Source organism: Rhinoraja longicauda, chromosome 5 (genome assembly GCF_053455715.1).
Source record: "Rhinoraja longicauda isolate Sanriku21f chromosome 5, sRhiLon1.1, whole genome shotgun sequence".
NCBI classification, from domain to species: Eukaryota; Metazoa; Chordata; class Chondrichthyes; order Rajiformes; family Arhynchobatidae; genus Rhinoraja; species Rhinoraja longicauda.
Window position 1 is genome coordinate 25,439,421 of NC_135957.1, and position 18,146 is coordinate 25,457,566.

Genomic DNA, 18,146 nt, shown 5'->3' on the forward strand with positions numbered 1-18,146 from the left:
GGCTTGTAATGAATCTGTTGAGATGAGGTGTCCCATTCCTCATACACACCAGTCCAAACATAACTGAGCAGTTGTCATCCATGCAACAAACTTGAATTAAAGCAACAAGTTCTGGAGCAAAGGTGACACTTTCTGCTCGTGACTTCGAGGCACCATTTAATAGAGTGTCCTATTGAGGCACCTTGGTTAAAATGAAGTCTAATGCATCAAAGGGATAACATGCCAGTGATTGGAGTCATTCCTGGTTGTTAGAGATCAATCACTCCAGCCCCAGGACAAGAGTGCAGGAATTTCACAGGCAGTGCCTTGGGACCCGCTACCTTCAGCTGGTTCATCAGTGACCTTCCTTCCAATATAACATCAGAAGTAGCGAGAGTCTCTGATGGATTTCACTGTACCTTTACTGGTACATGTGACAATAAACTGACCTTGAAACCTTGGATTGTGCAGTGCTCAATTCCATTTGCAGGTCCTCAGCGAATGAAGCAGTCCATACCCGCATGCAAGAAGATTTGGAGAACGTCCGGGCTCGGGCTGATAAATTGCAAGTAACATCTGCGACACCGAAGTGCCGGCTAATGGGCCGTCTCCAACAGGTCTAACCATCTACATTTGACACTCAGTGGAGCATCCACGTGAGTAAGAATGAGTTGCAGAATGGCAGGAAGATTTATGGAGGAAATTATAGAGGTAGCCCAAAGGGTTTGATGTGAATGGATTGTAGGAAAGTAGAATGCACAGAAGTGAATGAACATATTGTGAAGCTGGAAGAGGTTGTGTGCAGGTCAAGCAAGGATTTTGAATATTGTAAAGCTCTGGGTTTTGGGACTTGAAGCCATAATAAGTCAGTAAATACAGGGACAATGAATGAACTGAAGACCATATGAAATAGGAGCAAGTGAAGGCTAGTTATCTCTTCGTGCCTTCTGCATCATTCATTTGACCAACACGGATTTTCTACCTCAATGTCCTTTTCCGGCACTATCCCCATATGCCGCAGTTCTCTTAACATCGAGAAATCAATGATTTTCAATGAACTCAAGATTAAGCCTCCAAAGTACAGAATTCTAAAGACTCAATGAATGAAGAAACGTTTCTTTATCTCAGTCTGAAATGGCCATGCCCTTATTTGGGAAGACCCGTGGTTCTTAATTCTGCCAGAGGAGTTATTCCCTGCATCTAATTTGTTGAGCCTGTATGATTTTTGCACTTTTTGATACATTGAGATTGCTTATCATTCTTCTAATCTTCAGAGAATACATGCCTTGTTTAATCAATTTCTCCTCACATTGCTAACACAACATCCCTAGAACCAGTCTAGTTAATCTTTGCAGCACTTCCTCTATTTATGTACTTTTTTTTAGTCTCTCCAAAGCACTACATAATTACAGTAACACATCATAACTCCTGCACAAACACTCTGGTAATAAAAGCCAAAGCATTACTGCAAGTAGAATTTCAGTGGCTTTTGTACAATGGCACGTGGTCTCATTTGGACGTCAATATTACTCCATCTTTGTCCGCTTATAAAATATGCTGTTTTTCTACTTTCTGCACCAAAGTAGGTAGGTTAACATTCTTCCACCTCACCACCGAATCGGCCATGTTCCTGTACACTCGGCTAGCTTACCCATATCTTTTTGAAGTCGCATTACATCCACTTACACGTTGTGTAGGAGAATAACTGCAGATGCTGGTACAAATCGAAGGTATCACAAAATGCTGGAGTAACTCAGCAGGTCAGGCAGCATCTCTGGAGAGAAGTAATGAGTGACATTTCGGGTCGAGACCCTTCTTCAGACTGATCCTTCAGTCTGAAGAAGGGTCTCGACCCGAAACGTCACCCATTCCTTCTCTCCAGAGATGCTGCCTGACCCGCTGAGTTACTCCAGCATTTTGTGATACCTTCCACTTCCATAATCCCACATTTAGTATCAGCAAATTTAGAAATATGACATTTGATCCCCTCAGCCAAATCTTTGATATAGATCACTGATGCAGCTGGGGTGCAAGCACCAATCCCTGTGATTATTCGCAACTTACATCATGCCAACCTTAGATAGATCAGTTTATTTGCACCTTGTGCTCTCAGTCGGGCATATTACTTCCAACTCCTAGTTCTAACCTTGTTGACCATCTTCCCGTGGGACCTTAACAAAAAGTCTTCTGTAAATCCAATTGCACCACATCTATTTGGTTCCCCCTTATTTATTCTACTAGTTACATTCTCAATGAACTCCAGCAGATTAGTCACCAACTACTCTAGTACTATTTCTTGATTAAATCTCGGTTTCTTCGAGACCTTTAATTTTCTGGTATTGCTAGCCGAATTTTAAATGGAAAATAGTGTTTAGAAGTCCATAGAGGTTATGCAACTGTCAAGAGGTTAAGGCACCAATATTTGAAACTCTCTCTGGTATAATACAGCAAAACTGTTCTGTCACTTTTGCACAAAACATTGACGAATTGCAAGGAGTCTGCAGAGGAGCAGCCACCGTCACCGGCAAATTGCTCGCTGCTTTTCCGGTCTTGGAACTACCTCTTGTGCTGTAATGTGGATGATAATTAACATTAAAAATTACTTTGCCACCCATTTCAGCTAATTTTTCGCATTTATTGTGATTAACTGCAGTTTTTAGTCCCTGGCTGCTCGTCATTTGAACCTGCCCAGCTGTCACAATGACAGATCTGCTCTTATGTAATCTCCATGTAGCCTATCTTCCAAGCTGCCTGATTCAACCAGAACATTGACGTAGGTGGGGAAAAATGTTGTTTTATAACAAAGCAATCATGTAACTCTAAAAAATTCAAATCATCTCAGCAACTACAAAATCATTTTTAAAAAACCATCTACTGATAAATGGTGCACTTCAATCGATATGTAATCACCAAATGCTTTAAATCTCATTGAAATCCATGCTTAAAATGATTAAAAATAGTTTCTGGACCTAAACTGTAATCGAACAATCAATGTTTGCAGGCTCATTGCACCACTCTTCCTCCCACACCATGATTCTCAGACTGTTCCATGGGGAGAATGAATCTGTGACGTCCCAACACTCTCATCCATCACCGACACATTCAGTCCTCTAACACAATTTTCCTCTTCTTCTAAATAGTATAACTAGACAGAACCATGGATCTCCCATTCAAAAGCCAGTTTCACTCATGCAGGAAACATTATGTTGGGCTTTGTGCTACGACTTCTCTCTTGAACATTTCACCCTCCTTCCCTAACTGCCATATTAAGGTCAGTAATCTCTAACATCAATCAGGAACCTTTCCTTGATGACCATCCCACGGGGAGCACGGACAACGTTTGTAAACACAAGTTCCAGTATATCCGGGCCCTCCTTCTGACTGAAGCTCGAGGGTCCTGGTAACAGTCTTGTGAATCTTTCCTGCACCTTTTCCAGTTAAATTACATTTGTTCGTATAGCAAGGTGAACAGAACTGCACACAATACTTAAAATGTGGCCTCAGCAACATCTTGCAAATGCTTTAAAACATCTTCCTCATCATTGTGTCACTTTCAGGGACTGTGTTTCTGTGCCCGTACAACAAACTCCAGGGCCCTACCATTTACTTTACAAGCCCTGCCCTGTTTTATCTTACCGATGTGCACCACCTCACACTTGTCAGAGTTAAATTCCACCTGCCGTTCCTTGGCCTACTTCCCTAATTCATACAGATCCTTTTAGATAGCTTTCCTCATCGTCCATCACCCAGTCATCACTAATCCATTTCATTACCTCTTTGAAAAACTCAAATTTGTGCTTTCCCACTAAGGCACATGCCGTACTGACCATCCCCATTCAGTTCTTGTCTATCCAAATGCTGGTAGATCCTGTTCCTCAGAATTCCCTGTAGTAACTTGCCCACCACTGATGTCAGGCTCACTGGACTGGACTGGACTTTCCTGGCACTTCCTTGCTTGAGAGGGGGATAGAATCTGTCTCAGCTTTTAAAATCTTTGCCAAAATCAAACCTTCCCAATCTCCCAAAGGCTTGGCATTCATCATAATCTTCCTTTGATAGCTTTTTGGTTGTGTCCACATCAAATCCTTTGTCAGAAACCTGCTTTTGCTTCCAATAAATTTGCCAAGATACAACCTGATGTTAGCACCAGGGAGGTACAGGGTTCTCTCAACTCACCGAGTAGATCTCTATTACAGCACGATGTTCACGTGAATTCCACATCGGTCTAGTCCTACATCGACTACACTCCTCATAGTTTCATGTTTATGGGCAGGCTCCTTCTATATAATTTGGGCAGGTTCCCTCTGTATAAAGTCACATCCAACAGCAGCTTGATGTCTGTCCAAGCTCAATTTATTTCACACCATTTTATTAGGAAAGATCACGACTATCAACCAAACAATCGATCACTGGTCCACATACCTCTGAGCACTAGAGGAGCAGTCACTTTATCCACAATCCCACAGCAATGGAAAAGGACGAGGGAGCAACAATACTTGCAACATGGAAAGAAAAGCTAGCTTTGCCTCATTGGCATCATATTTGGAAGTTCTGAGAAGCTTTGAACGGGTCTGTAGCAGAAAAACATGACCTTGACGCAATGCTGAGACGCGTTTGCAATCACTGATCAAGACAACTAAAAGAGCACTGCTTGGTTTCACACAGACAAAAGGGTTTCACACACTGGAATTGATGCAACTTAGTTCCTGCTGTTTTAAGTGGCCCAGTCATCCATCTCATAATTGATACTATATCAGGTGACGGTTCAACACAAAACTTATTTTAAATTTAACTCAAACTGGCAGAAATACTATAGAAAATGGGACATTGCAACAGATTTTCTTCAGAGGAGTCTCTAAACATTTCACTAAAAGGAAGAACAACATATGGACATCATGGTCATTGGCTTTAAGGCAGATGTATTGAATTTCATGATGCTTGTCCAAATTGATTAACAATTAACTCAGAGATCCCAATTTTACTTCCCATTTTTTATTAGTCTGTAATAGGCAGCAGAACTTTTGCAACGTTACACAGAGCAACTAAAGAGGTAGAGGGTTTTATTGTGTCATCCTATTCATTGGCCAGAACCAACGATGGAACACATCATCAAGTGGAATACAGATCGACGTTTGTGTTCTAAATAATGACTAATTTACTCGTGATTCAACTCTATGCACAAGCTTCAATGGCAGTAACGTCGACTGGGATGAGCAAGGGAATGGGGGGAGGGGATGGGTGACAAAGAGTAGCTGAGGAGACAATTGTCATGACAGCAGTATCAGGGGAACAGGAACGTGAGGCACAAGGGACCTGGAGCTCTGGGCGTCCGGGTGATACAGCGTGGGGATGAGAGTGAGTTTGGGAGGACAGACAAAGGGGAAACAAATAGTTGTCAAAGCAGGTGCACAAGCAGTTGAGTGTACGACAGGGTGATGAAGCATTAAAATAAATGGGTCAGAAACAATGAAAAGGATGAATAAGACCATAACCAGTGAGACATCACAATAAACCTTGCAGAAACAAAGAAAAATAAATGAAAAAATGTAATAACTTTCATCACACCTTTCCACTCACATTTTTAAAAGGTGCCCAAGCCTTGCCTTTGGCCGGTATGATATGATTAAGGTAGGTGCAGGAACCTGGCAACCAAGGATGAGGTAGAGAAAGAAAATGGCAGGAATGGCCACAGTGCAAGTTCTGCACACTGGCAATTTGGAAATTTCACAGCCAATTGGATGCAGAATCTGCAATTTAAAATAATCTATGAGGAAGCCCCTGACCATCGGTGGTCAGATTTCACATGACTCAGATCAAACTTTGTGTTAAAGTGCACATGAAGAGTCAGTTGGTGTCTGAAAGAGTTCGTAAAGATGTTGCTGCTCAAAGTGCGAGTGCATATTACTTTGTCTACCCTGGAAAGGCTGGTCATTCACAGATCTGTGAGAGGGGTGCCCTCTGCTGGAAATGTGCTGTTAATGCCGGGGACAGTACATTTGCAGTCAGTGTGCAGAGGTGCAGAGAATCGCGGCCAGGCTGGTGTAACTCTGTGTTGCAACCTAGGAACCATCCAGACAGAGAGGTCTCGGCACCTTGATGCAACAAGAGCTTCCTGAGCATTCTAATGTTAACAACTTGCCAAAGTTTTTCAAAGTTTTACTTACTTGACAGCCTCTGCCACATTATTGGAGGTGTGCCCTGACAGGGCATCGTGCAGGTTCCGGATAAAGTAATCCCTGTATTCCTCCTGGAGTGCCATGAACGTCCCACCCATCACAATGAACTCAACCTTGTCCACACTGTGTCCTAATTGTTTCAACTAAATGGAGGAAAAGGAAACAGAGTAAATGTAATATTGGGTCAAATTAACCCAATATAATGTTTTGCGTAATTAAAATACATCAATGAAACACGCTTCCTATAAACACCACTTGCTACTGCAAAACTGCCCCAAGATTTATGTTTCCACCATATCAACAAAATAACACATCCCACATCCCAACCCAACTATCATATTAATAGTACCACTGACTTTCCAGCTTCCAGACAGGATCAATTAAAAGACCTCCAAGGTCAGAATTACTCAAACGATGCAGGTGGAGACCGAAGAGAGGAAAGAGTGAGTGATTTATTCACAAAATGCTGGAGTAACTCAGCAGGTCAGGCAGCATCTCGGGAGAGAAGGAATGGGTGACATTTCGGGTCGAGACCCTTCTTCAGAGTGAGCTGGGTTGTTCGCAAGAGCAAACAAGGTGGGCTGAGGAGAAAATTAAAGAGTGGATAATCGGATAAATGCGCAGGGTGGAAAGGAAGATCAAGTTTTGGAGTCGAGGGAAGAAAGTCATGAATGGAACACAATTATAAAAACCTCTAGAAGATACAAAATCTCTTGTTTATTGAAATTTCGTAATATTAAAATGGTGGTGGTTCCATCGTCTCGAATATTTCTAAATCACTTGCTCTGTCATGCACTGGAGTTAAAAAGCAGCAACTGAATCAAGGAACATTGACAGATATTTGCTGACGGGAAAGACGACAGGTCTCCACATACCTGCTCCACACGATGCCTCGTCTGTAAGAAGGGGTCATATCTTGCACGTATGGCTCGCATTGAAGTTGGCTATACAAAGGGAACAATGACAAAGATATAAATGCAGGCAAATTCCAAAAACAATGTGAATAGTTAGGTCGCAATAAAACAACACTACAGGGGCTGGACTTCAAACATAAAAACAGAAATTGCTCCAACACTCAGCTGGTCAGGCAGTACCTTTGGAAAGAAAACAGTCAACTTTTCAGATCTGGGACTCGTCATCAGATCTGGGAAAGAGAGAAACAAGTAGTTACAACAAATTAGACCTGTAATTGTAACTGTTTCCCTTTCCACAGATGCTGCCTGATCCGCTGAGTTTTTGCAACATTTTCTCATTATGTCAGTTATAGAAACATAGAACAGCATGGAAAAAGGCTGTTCGGTCCAACTTGTCCAAGCCAACCAAGTTGCCGAACTGAGCTATGTGTAAGAAAGAACTACAGACACCTCGACGGCCACCTGCGCGCGGGCCTTGGCGGCGCACTGGATCGCCCGGTTCGGGGTGCCACTGGACATTACATCCGACCGGGGGCCACAGTTCACTTCGGAACTGTGGTCGGCCATGGCAAGACTCTTGGGTGTCAGCCTACACCACACTACGGCGTACCATCCACAGTCGAACGGGTTGGTGGAACGCTTTCACCGCCAGCTGAAAGCTGCCCTGAAGGCTCGGCTCACGGGCCCAGACTGGGTGGACGCCCTACCGTGGGTTTTGCTGGGGATCCGCACCGCACCCAAGGAGGACTTGGCCTCCTCCTCCGCCGAGTTGGTGTACGGGGCCCCCTTGACGGTTCCCGGGGAGTTCATCCCACCAGCGCACGGTCGAGTGGAGCAGCCTTCTGACGCCCTGCAACGTCTTCGGCAGACGGTGGGCAGGCTGGCACCTGTGCCCACATCACGTCATGGGACATTCCAGCCACACGTCCCTGCCGCCCTGGAGGACTGCCAGTTCGTGTTCCTGCGCAGGGACGCACACCAATCACTTCTCCAGCGGCCGTACGAGGGCCCCTTCCGGGTCCTACAACACGGCTCGGCCACATTCGTTCTGGACATGGGGGGTCGCAGAGAGACTGTTTCGATCGCACGGCTGAAGCCGGCACACGTGGACATTGATCGGCCGGTGCCGGTTGCACAGCCCCGCCCGCGCGGTCGCCCCCCGTCCAAGCTACCCCCTCCAGTGTCTGCTACGACCCCTCCACCTGTCGGTCAGTCGCCGGTCCCTGCGCCGGTCATGATGCGCACCCGGGCTGGTCGCCTCGTGCGCCCTCCTGTCCGTTTTGTACCTCCGGTTCTTGGGGGGGGTCCTGTGGCGGATCAGGCCACTCCTCGGGTCAGCCCCCTCGTTACGTGACGGACAGGTGAAAGGAGTTAAAAGCCAGACCAAGGGAAGGCGTGGATCAGCCCTTGGAGAACTACGCTGTGGGCACCAGCTCACAGCCTAATAAAGCAATCTAACAAAACACTGCCTGGCGTCTTGCCTTTTCTCTGGCCTCCGCCAGGCCACTACAGATGCTTGTTTAAACCAAAGATAAGACACAAAAAGCTGGAGTAACTCAGCGGGACAGGCAGCATCTCTGGAGAGAAGGAATGGGTGACGTTTCAGGTCGAGACCCTTCTTCAGACTGTCCCGCTGAGATACTCCAGCTTTTTATGCCTAACTGAGCTAGTTCCACTTACCTGCACCTGACCTTATTCCTCTAAACCTTTTCTATCCATGTGGTTTTTTTCTATCCATACACTGTGTGCTGTTCTAGAAGTAGATCTATTGTACTCACCTATAGTATTATTTGACTGGAAAGCATGCAGAACAAGCATTTCATCGTATCTCTGTACAATTATAAAATAAAAAAAATATGTGTCAATGTGCCTTTTAAATGTTGTCATTCTACCTGCCTTTACCACTTTCCCTGGCAGCTTGTTCCATGTGTGCACCATCCTCTGTGCAAAAAGTTTGTGCCTCAGTTCCCTGGCCAGTCTTTCCTCACTCAGCATAAACCTATGCCCTCTAGTTTTAGACTACTTGGAGAAAAAGACTACAGCTATTCATGCCCTTCATGATTTTATGAACCTCTGTCGGGTGATCACCACCACCATGTTTCTTGTTTTTAATTGCCAGATGGGAACCGGACCACTCGTTAAAAGCATATCACACTGGAATATTTTCTTCAATTTAAGTTATTTAATGGTATGATTAACATTGGGCCATATTTCATGTCGTAGTGATCTCCATTTGAGTTTGAGTTATAAAGTCCAGTAAAGTCCGATCAAAGATAGTCCAAGGGTCTACAATGAGGTAGATAGTAGTTCAGAACTGCTCTCTAGTTGTTGGTAGAATGGTTCAGTTGCCTGATAACAGCTGGGATGAAACTGTCCTTGAATCTGGAGCTGTGCATTTTCATACTCCTATATCTTTTGCCTCATGGGAGAGAGGAGAAGTGGGAGTGGCCAATGTGCGACTCTTCCTGGATTATGCTGGTGGCCTTGCCGAGGCAACACGAGGTGTAATTGGAGTCAATGGAAGGGAGGTTGGTTTGCATGATAGTCAGGGCTGTGTCCACAATTCTCTGCAATTTCTTATGGCCTTGGATGAAGTTGTTCTTTGGTAAAATGTATAGAAAGACTATATGCTCCCAAAACTTTAGGCGAGTTATCAGTGCTTTAATGCAATATATAAAAACATTAACATAACCGGAAAAAGAAAAAGAGGGGAGTCAAGTAGTAAGTAAAAAGAACACAAGAGAAAGGGGCAACAATGTGGATAGTTAATGCATGTGTGAAAGGAACTTTCTTGTAATATTTCACAGACCGAGTTATCAATGTACAGCCAGAGTTATCACTGAAGGATTAAAAAGTGGCTACTATAGGTTTATCTGGTGATTCAAGCGCAATACTCGCAATAGCCTGCCTGATGCATTGGTAACAGCTGAGAGCCAAAGATAAGCCCACACAGAGATATCTATATAAACAGTTCATTCAAATTACTGAACTGGTGCATTTCAATCAGGACATTTTTATGGTTCTTTGCTCGAAAAAAAAGATAGTTTCATAGCAGCTCTCAACCAAGTAATAATCACTGAGCATCAGTAAACTGTCTGGCAATCTAACAGGCTTCCTTACCTCATATCCAGTGTATGACTGGGTTGAATATTCAAAGTCAGAATCAGGACCTCCAGGGCAGTACCTAGAGTTCACAAAACAAAATTTACAGACAACTATAAAATGGCCAGAAGTTTAAATGACTTGTTTTGATTCTTCTGCTCCTTGCAAGTTATTGTCTATTTAGCTCAACTTTCTGCTCAATCAAGAATACAGGTTTTGTAAATTAATCATCTTCTTACTTTTGACAGTCAGTGCCAATTCCAGTTTGCTTGCTGATCACTCTCACCGAGAAAGTTAATAACAACCATAAAATTATATTAAAATTTCAGAACTTAAAAAAAGACATTTAAAACACAAAGTAACCAAAAACACCAAAGCAAACAATTAATTATTGTTTTAAAATGTACATTGTCCCTTGTAGTCATTCCCAGCCATTCAAATTAATGGGCTCACTGTTCCGGAACCAGTTCCAACCTCGAGCAGGTTCACTGGGTAGATTCACCAGTGTTGCTATTTGGGAATTCTGCAAATTGACATGAAGTGCAATACTGAGGAGTAGCTGGGGAGAAACGTCACGTCAATATCAGGGGCTTTTATATTTGAACAAGAGTTTTGAATTTCCCGATAGTTGTGTGGAGATAATGCCAGCAATTTGGCACAAAACTACTGGCATTTCCCTGCAATGTCCAGCCCAATGTTTTCTGGACCTGGAGAAACAACAAATATTTAGTACTGAAGACGTCAATCATTAGTGGAGTGTCAAACTATTCTAGTTTCAAGGATGAGGCTTTGGCAAACAAGTTGATTGAAAGAATTGGGGCAGGTGCAAGGTAAATTTATGTTCAGAAGATATGTTCTGACTGTTCAGACTGGAGGGGGGGGGGTAGCCGAGATCGGTGGGACCCGGCGGGTTGCCACCTGCTGCCATGTGTAGTGGCAGGTAGGAGGCAGGACTGTTCGGTGAACTTTTGTAACTTTCTCGGCGCCTGAAGCATGGCGCCTCTTGTATACTGCCTAGGTGAGGTCTTGTATCATTTTATCAGGTTGTATGGAAAACAATGCATTTCACTGTACCTAGGCACCTGTGACAATCATGTGTCATTGAATTGAGTACTTACACACAAATATTTCCTGTGAAAGTGATGTGAGGACATCGGTGTGGTTTACACATCACTGCAACCACAGCAATCTGTGAAGAGAGGAGGCAGAATCAATGAGAGACAAAGAGCAGTGGCGAATTGGATATTACATGTGTGGCTTCGAGCTCAAAATGAAATAAAATAATCCAGCCCACGGTTTAATCATCTTTCTCCATGTTGGAAGCATCTCCTCACCAGGATATGAAGTAGTTACGCTTCTGAAAATCATTAAAGGAACTAAAAAAATAAAAATAAAACCAAATTACAAGAAATCTGAAATAAAGGCAAAACGCAACAGAGTGAGCAGTATTTGACAGAGAAAGATTTAATTACATAGCTATTTTATTTTTGTGACCATTCCCTCAAGAAAGAAATGTGCAGTTAACATCTGCCACTGCATCCAGGAAATAAATGCCCAAGAAAATACAGAGATCAAACACAATAATAAAATGGAAGGATGCAAACAGATGTACCGACAGATTTATACAATAGGAAACAAAATAAAGCTCCAGTTCAACCATTTAAGAGCTCAGACATTAGGATTTGCTCTCCATGAAGTGTGTATGTGCATATTTTTGTACTTCTTTGGTTGCTCAGAACTTGAATCCTTACCCCACTGGCTGTTCGTACAGGTTTTGCTTTCAGTTTTGGCAACAACACCTTTTTGTACTGAGGAGGCACAGCTGCAATAATGTCCACCAGCCTGGGCTGCGAGGTCAGTCCATACTTTGACGCAGTCTTCGTTTTCACTCTTTTTCAAATAAAAATGAGGGGAACAATGTTAATTGATTAGATATAGAAACAAGAAACCGCAAAAGGACACAAAGTGCTGGAATAACTCTGGGGTTAGGCAGCAGCTATGGAAAATATGGATGGGTGACATTTTGGGTCTGGACCCATTCCTCAGTTTCCCCGACCCAAAGTGCCACCTATACATGTTCTCTAGACATGTTGCCTAACTTGCTGAATTACTCCAGCTGTCTTTTTTTTTTTAACATTGATAGGCTATTTGAATAAAAACCTTCAGATGAAACAAAGTTACCCCAACTCCACTGGAATCTAAAATCAGCAGCTAGTTAAGGATTGGGAATTTGTATTGACATATTGCATTCTAACTTGCAGTATAAAACTCAGTACAGAGGCCAAAAACATTGGAAGACCTTGCATCGATCATGGTCGTTCAGATGTCTGCAGTCTAACTGCACTCAAATATATAATCTCTTCCATCTTCAAGGATCCTTTTTTTAAATAATGCTTTATTTTCTCTATGACTGGACATAGAAGTCGAGGGCTTCCACATTTCTCCATCCAGAGATGCACACACTCCTTTCAGCTGAAGCAGCTATTCACCAAGACTTCTTTCAATTGAGGGTACTGCACTGTTGCCACACTTGAAAAGTCAAATGCAGACAAAAGACACAAGATCTGGAATAACTAAGCAGGTTACCCTTCTTTAGGCCGAAACATCATTGATCCATGACCCCGTGGGAGAACAAAGAAGGGAAGAGGCTTAAACTTTTTTTGCCTTCCACAGTGAGGAATGTGGGGGAGTCGCTGTGGTGGATGTTCATGTTAAAAAATTATTTGGGTGTCTTGTTGCTCTTTATTGGTATAACTGTATGGCAAATCAAATTCCTCATATGTTGCAAAACATACTTGGCTAATAAATTACCATTATTATTATTATTTCCACAGATGCTGCCAGATGTTTTTCTGGCATTTTCTCTTTTTGTTTCAGACCTCCAAGATCAAGTGGTGCTTTGCTTCATTGTGGGAATCATGTCAAAGGTATCAAGGCCAAAGATCTGATCAACCAAAATCGTCCTGAATGGTGGAGGAACCTATAGATCTAAATGGCCTGTTGTTGAACCAGATCCGGGTCTTCGTGGGAATGTAACTGTCCTCGCAAAAGCTGACATAGGATGTCACAGTGTCTGTGTGTACTCTTCGAGGCTCGTGGTTGCTTCCCTGAACATTCCAATCAGTGCAGTGAAAGCAGGACTGTAGGTTTTCAATGCCCTCGCTCGTCCACCTTTTCGTTGTTCTGACCACAGGTTTAGCAGATAATTTATGAATATGATTTGTAATTCAAGGAAGGAAGTTCAATGGGGTAGGTGAGAAAAGTTAGCTTGGGTGAATATATAATCTTAAAACTAGACTTAAACCATCTAACGTGATATTAGAAAGCACTTTGTAACAGAGTCGTGGACATCTGAAATATCATCTCCAAAAGCTGTTAAGGGGAAGTCAAATTTAAAAAAATTATAATTCAGATCAATAGATGTGTTCTTCAGATAGATGAACGGCTGCAAAACCAAAGGAGACAGATGAAGCCATGATACACAGACCTGAACTACTGAATGATGGAATTCACTTAACAGATGGAAAAGTCACTCACTCATCATAACAGAGTGGGAAATGCTGAATTCTGCATGGCACTGCTGTCACCACTGGAAACTCCAAGTACGTTATTTATCTGCTTACTTGGGGAAAGTAAAAGGCTTACACGATCACCAATTTAGTGCGTCCAATTCTGTAAATGATCGAACATTGCATGTGGAAAGAGGTGACAATAAAGAAAGGTATTAAAAAAGAGAGGGCAGTAGACAGTGATGTGGGAATGAGAAGAGGGCATTAATCTGGGCCTTTCATCATTCTTATCTTCAGCAAAACAAAGTGACCAAGTCACTGCACATATATTTTTGGGCATCTTCTTACATATTCTAAACTCTTGGTATTAAATAGATGGCGCTCAAACATTTTTATGCCAAATATCAAATCTGCTTGTAAATACTTAGAGTAGTCCAGTGCTGATACTCACTTATTCAGGTTAATATCCTTTCCCTGCTCATGGGCTTCAATCAGCTCTTTGAGAACATCGGCAATTGTCATCATCATCCGCTCAGCATGGCTGAACTCCACTAGAAAAGTTAATTACATTGCTTTTAATAAACATCTTTCACACAGTAAAAATTCCAAAGTGAGCAGATTGTTGTGGATGGCAAGCTAAAGATATAATCTTACAATGAGAGACCAAAAATCTAAATAAATCAGACAAAGGAAGAGAAACACAGAGAAGTCTGGGAAGGGAATCCCAGTGTTTCAGGTAACAAGCGGCATAGCCGACAAGATTGGCCAGAGTGAATAAAGGCTCGATTCAGAGACACCAAATTTAGAGACGACTCCAATGATCTCCCAACTGAGCTTTCAGTGATTAATTATACAGAGGAAATGAAGGAGGGAAGTCTTGAATTGAAACCAGTAAAGAAAACTTTAAACTGGAGTGGTAGATAGAGCTCGAGCTAATGCATATTGGACAACGCACAACAAAACTATTTATAAAAGGCTAGTGCCGTTTGCACAATTAATCATTTGCTACACCTGGATGTTTAGTTTAATTTAATTTAGCTTAGAAATATAACATGGAATGAAGACCTTTGGCCCACCGAGTTCAAGCCGACCATCCATCACCCACTCATATAATTTCCGTTATTCCACTTTAGATCCACTCTCTACACGATTCAGGTGTCTGAAAACCATGATCATCAGGATGAAGAACAACTTCGGCTCATTACTCAACAGGCTCTTACAGCACTACACAACACCAACTTCAGACTTTTGTTTTATACTATTATAGTTACCTAGTATTATATTTATTCATTTATTGTATTTATTATATATTATCTGTGAGTTATTACATTTATGGGCCAGTTACACTGCAACAAAAACTTAATTGCTCCATTGTCAGTACATACGATTAAACAAACTTGACTGTGTATCATCAACACCAGTAGTACAGCAGCAGAAAAAAACTTCAACAGTAAACCCACAAACCCTACAAGCACAGATGAGCATTTGCAAGAAGTTATCCAAGTCACATAACATCTCACTTACAAAGAGATTGCCAATATGTCGTCGTCATCATCATCACGTGAACTGTTTATGTATGTGCTGTTATGTTTGTATGCCATTGTATGTCCGTTCTTAGTACCTGAACTGATGTACAGCACTTTGGTCAACGTGGGTTAAATGTGCTATACAAATAAAATTGACTTGACTTAACTTGACTTGGTCAAACTCCTGAATTCCCCACTTACTGGATTGTGACTACCCCTTTTAAATACTGACAGTGTCAACTCGCCATCTTCTCAACAGCAGCTCGGAATGAGCATTAAATGCTGGCCACCTCATAATGAAAGTGGGACAAAGTCGCACCTGCACTGATTTGCCAAGGTAAAGCCAGATAATTGGACCCAAGATATAAATTATCCATGAAAAAAGATGGAGGTGAATGTCCTCCATTCCATCTGGAGACAATACAATACAATATAATATATCTTTATTGTCATTGTACAGGGGTACATCGAGATTGGGAATGCGCCTCCCATACGATTTAATTAGCTAGTCAGTATTAATTTAAACAACCCAATGAAACAAATTGTAAGAGTTTTAAAACAGAATAAAGTGCAAGTAGATCTGTGCCGGATCACTGTGCGATGTGACCATCTGGCTCAGCAGGACCGGTTCATAGCAGCTATGGCCCTGGGGATGAAGCTGTTCCTGAGTCTGGAGTTGCGGGCGAAGAAGGCCTTGTATCGTCTGCCCGATGGTAGAAGTTCGAACAGACTGTTGCAGGGGTGTGAAGAGTCTTTGTGGATGTTGGTGGCTTTTCTGAGGCATCGTGTGTTGTAGATGCCCTCCAAGGCTGGTAGCTGTGTTCCGATGGTCCTCTGAGCTCGATGGACTACCCACTGAAGAGCTTTCCTCTCTGCCTCCGTGCAGCTGAGGTACCACACAGGGATGCCATGTGTTAGGATGCTCTCTATGGTACAGCGGTAGAATGTCGTCAGCAGCTTTTGGGGTAGACCAGACTTCTTCAGTGTTCTTAGGTTTTAGCCACATTTAGCCTTGACGTGTTACATTGTATGTTTTCTATCAATTCGTGGTAATGTGGATGACAAACAGCGAGACCAGCATTTATTACCGATTCTGAGGAAACAACGAATAGCTGACTACAGTATTCCTTGATTAAGTACTATTGTTCAGTTGGAGTTCTCAATTTTCTTATCCAGTCATGAGGAATGGTATACTTCTAAGCCACAAAGGTGGATGTCAAGTCAAGTCAATTTTATTTGTATAGCACATTTAAAAACAACCCACGTTGACCAAAGTGCTGCACATCTGATTAGGAAAAAAAAAAAAAAAGAAACAACATACAGTGGCAGGAACTAGTATATGATATTGTTGCTTTCCTTGGAAGCAAAAGAGGGTATGGGTTGAAAAGGTGCTGTGAAATAAGCTTTAGAAGGTGACAATATAGAAACAGTCCAGTTCAGAAAAGGGTTATACCCTGGTTTAAGAGCTTTCTCCCATCCCAACAGCATCAGTATATTCTTTTATTTCCTTTTTTTGTGTTATTCAGTGTCACCTCAAATGTACCTTATACCATATTTGCATGATCTTATTCTGCAGCGAAAGACAAGCAAGCAGATGAAGTATCTCCTCCTGTTCTATTTATCACGTTCTTATCTCTCAACCTATCTTGGGACATCTAGCTTTTATTTGATGTGGACACCATTAGCATTTATTCTCCATCCTTAAATCCCTCCACATCATGGAGACAGATAGAATTAATCACACGCAGGATTTAAGCATCAGTGAACTTGATTGTACAATGGTTAGCAGGAGTCATATTGGATTTCCTTTCTAAATTTGTATTTAAACCAATGCACTGTTGTGGCCCTGGGGCAGGGGAAATCTCAATGAAACTAACAACAAAACTCCAACTCTGGTTGGTAAATTCCTTAAATCAGCCTGAGAGGCCAGAGTGCGGTCAGAGGTGCCCCAGTCCCCAGCCCCCACCCCCAAGGTCCCCGTCCCTATCCCTGGATCCCTGCCCCTTGGTCCCTGTCCGGATACCAGACCCCCTGCCCCCCGGACCCTCTGCCCTCCCCCCCACCGGATCCTCTGCCCTTCCCCCCCCCCCACCTGATCCTCTGCCGCCCCCCCCCCCCCAGACCCTCTGCCCCCCCCCCGGACCCACTGCCCCCCCAGACCCTCTGCCCCCCCCCCAGACCCTCTGCCCCCCCCCCAGACCCTCTGCCCCCCCCCCCGGACCCTCTGCCCCCCCCCCCGGACCCTCTGCCCTCCCCCCCCCCGGACCCTCTGCCCCCCCCCCCCCGGACCCTCTGCCGCCCCCCCCAGACCCTCTGCCCTCCCCCCCCCCCCCCCAGACCCTCTGCCCTCCCCCCCCCCCCCCACCACCGGATCCTCTGCACCCCCCCCCCGGACCCTCTGCACACCCCCCCCCCCGGACCCTCTGCACCCCCTACCGCACCCACCTTTCCTCCGCGGTTTCCCCATTGCCTGCTTGACGATTTCAGGCGGCTGCTGTAAACTGAAAGCTCCCTCTTCCACACTGTCGCAAAACACCCGATCGAAAACCAGCCGGCGTTTGTGGTCACGTGCCCCCAATTTCAACACGCTGGTCACAAGGCGGAGACCGGGAGGCCCGGCGGGGGCGGGGCCATTGGCGAGGGGCGGTGCCATGGGCGGGGCCAATGGTGAGGGGCGGGGCTCTAGGCGGGGTCAGGGACGGTGTCCTAGGCGGGGCAATTGGTGAGGGGCGGTGCTCTGGGCGGGGGCGGGGCTCTGGGCGGGGCCAGCTATGACGCCAGGCGGCCACGGGGGGCGGGGCTATGAGTGTGCTCCCGCCAACCGTAGAACGGAATCTTTGTGCACAACTTGCAAGCACAGTCCATCAATGGCACTTTCAATATTTCATCGCTTTCGACCATTATATGTCGTTGCTGCAGTGCGTGACATCTCCCACTTCT

At 43.9% G+C, this 18,146-nt stretch overlaps 1 protein-coding gene across 1 annotated transcript in view; it reads right to left on the reverse strand.

Annotated features, from left to right (window-relative positions):
- Positions 1–17,812, reverse strand: part of elp3 (elongator acetyltransferase complex subunit 3) — a 67,453-nt gene extending 49,641 nt beyond the window's left edge. Inside the window, exons 1-7 of the mRNA XM_078400069.1 lie at positions 17,652–17,812; positions 14,132–14,231; positions 11,923–12,061; positions 11,290–11,360; positions 10,190–10,253; positions 7,031–7,099; positions 6,144–6,298 (exon numbers count right to left, since the gene is read on the reverse strand). Coding sequence (XP_078256195.1) covers positions 6,144–6,298; positions 7,031–7,099; positions 10,190–10,253; positions 11,290–11,360; positions 11,923–12,061; positions 14,132–14,231; positions 17,652–17,673 — 620 coding nt within the window. The 5' untranslated portion in view covers positions 17,674–17,812. The remainder of the gene's footprint in view (positions 1–6,143; positions 6,299–7,030; positions 7,100–10,189; positions 10,254–11,289; positions 11,361–11,922; positions 12,062–14,131; positions 14,232–17,651) is intronic.
- Positions 17,813–18,146: the final 334 nt, after the last annotated feature.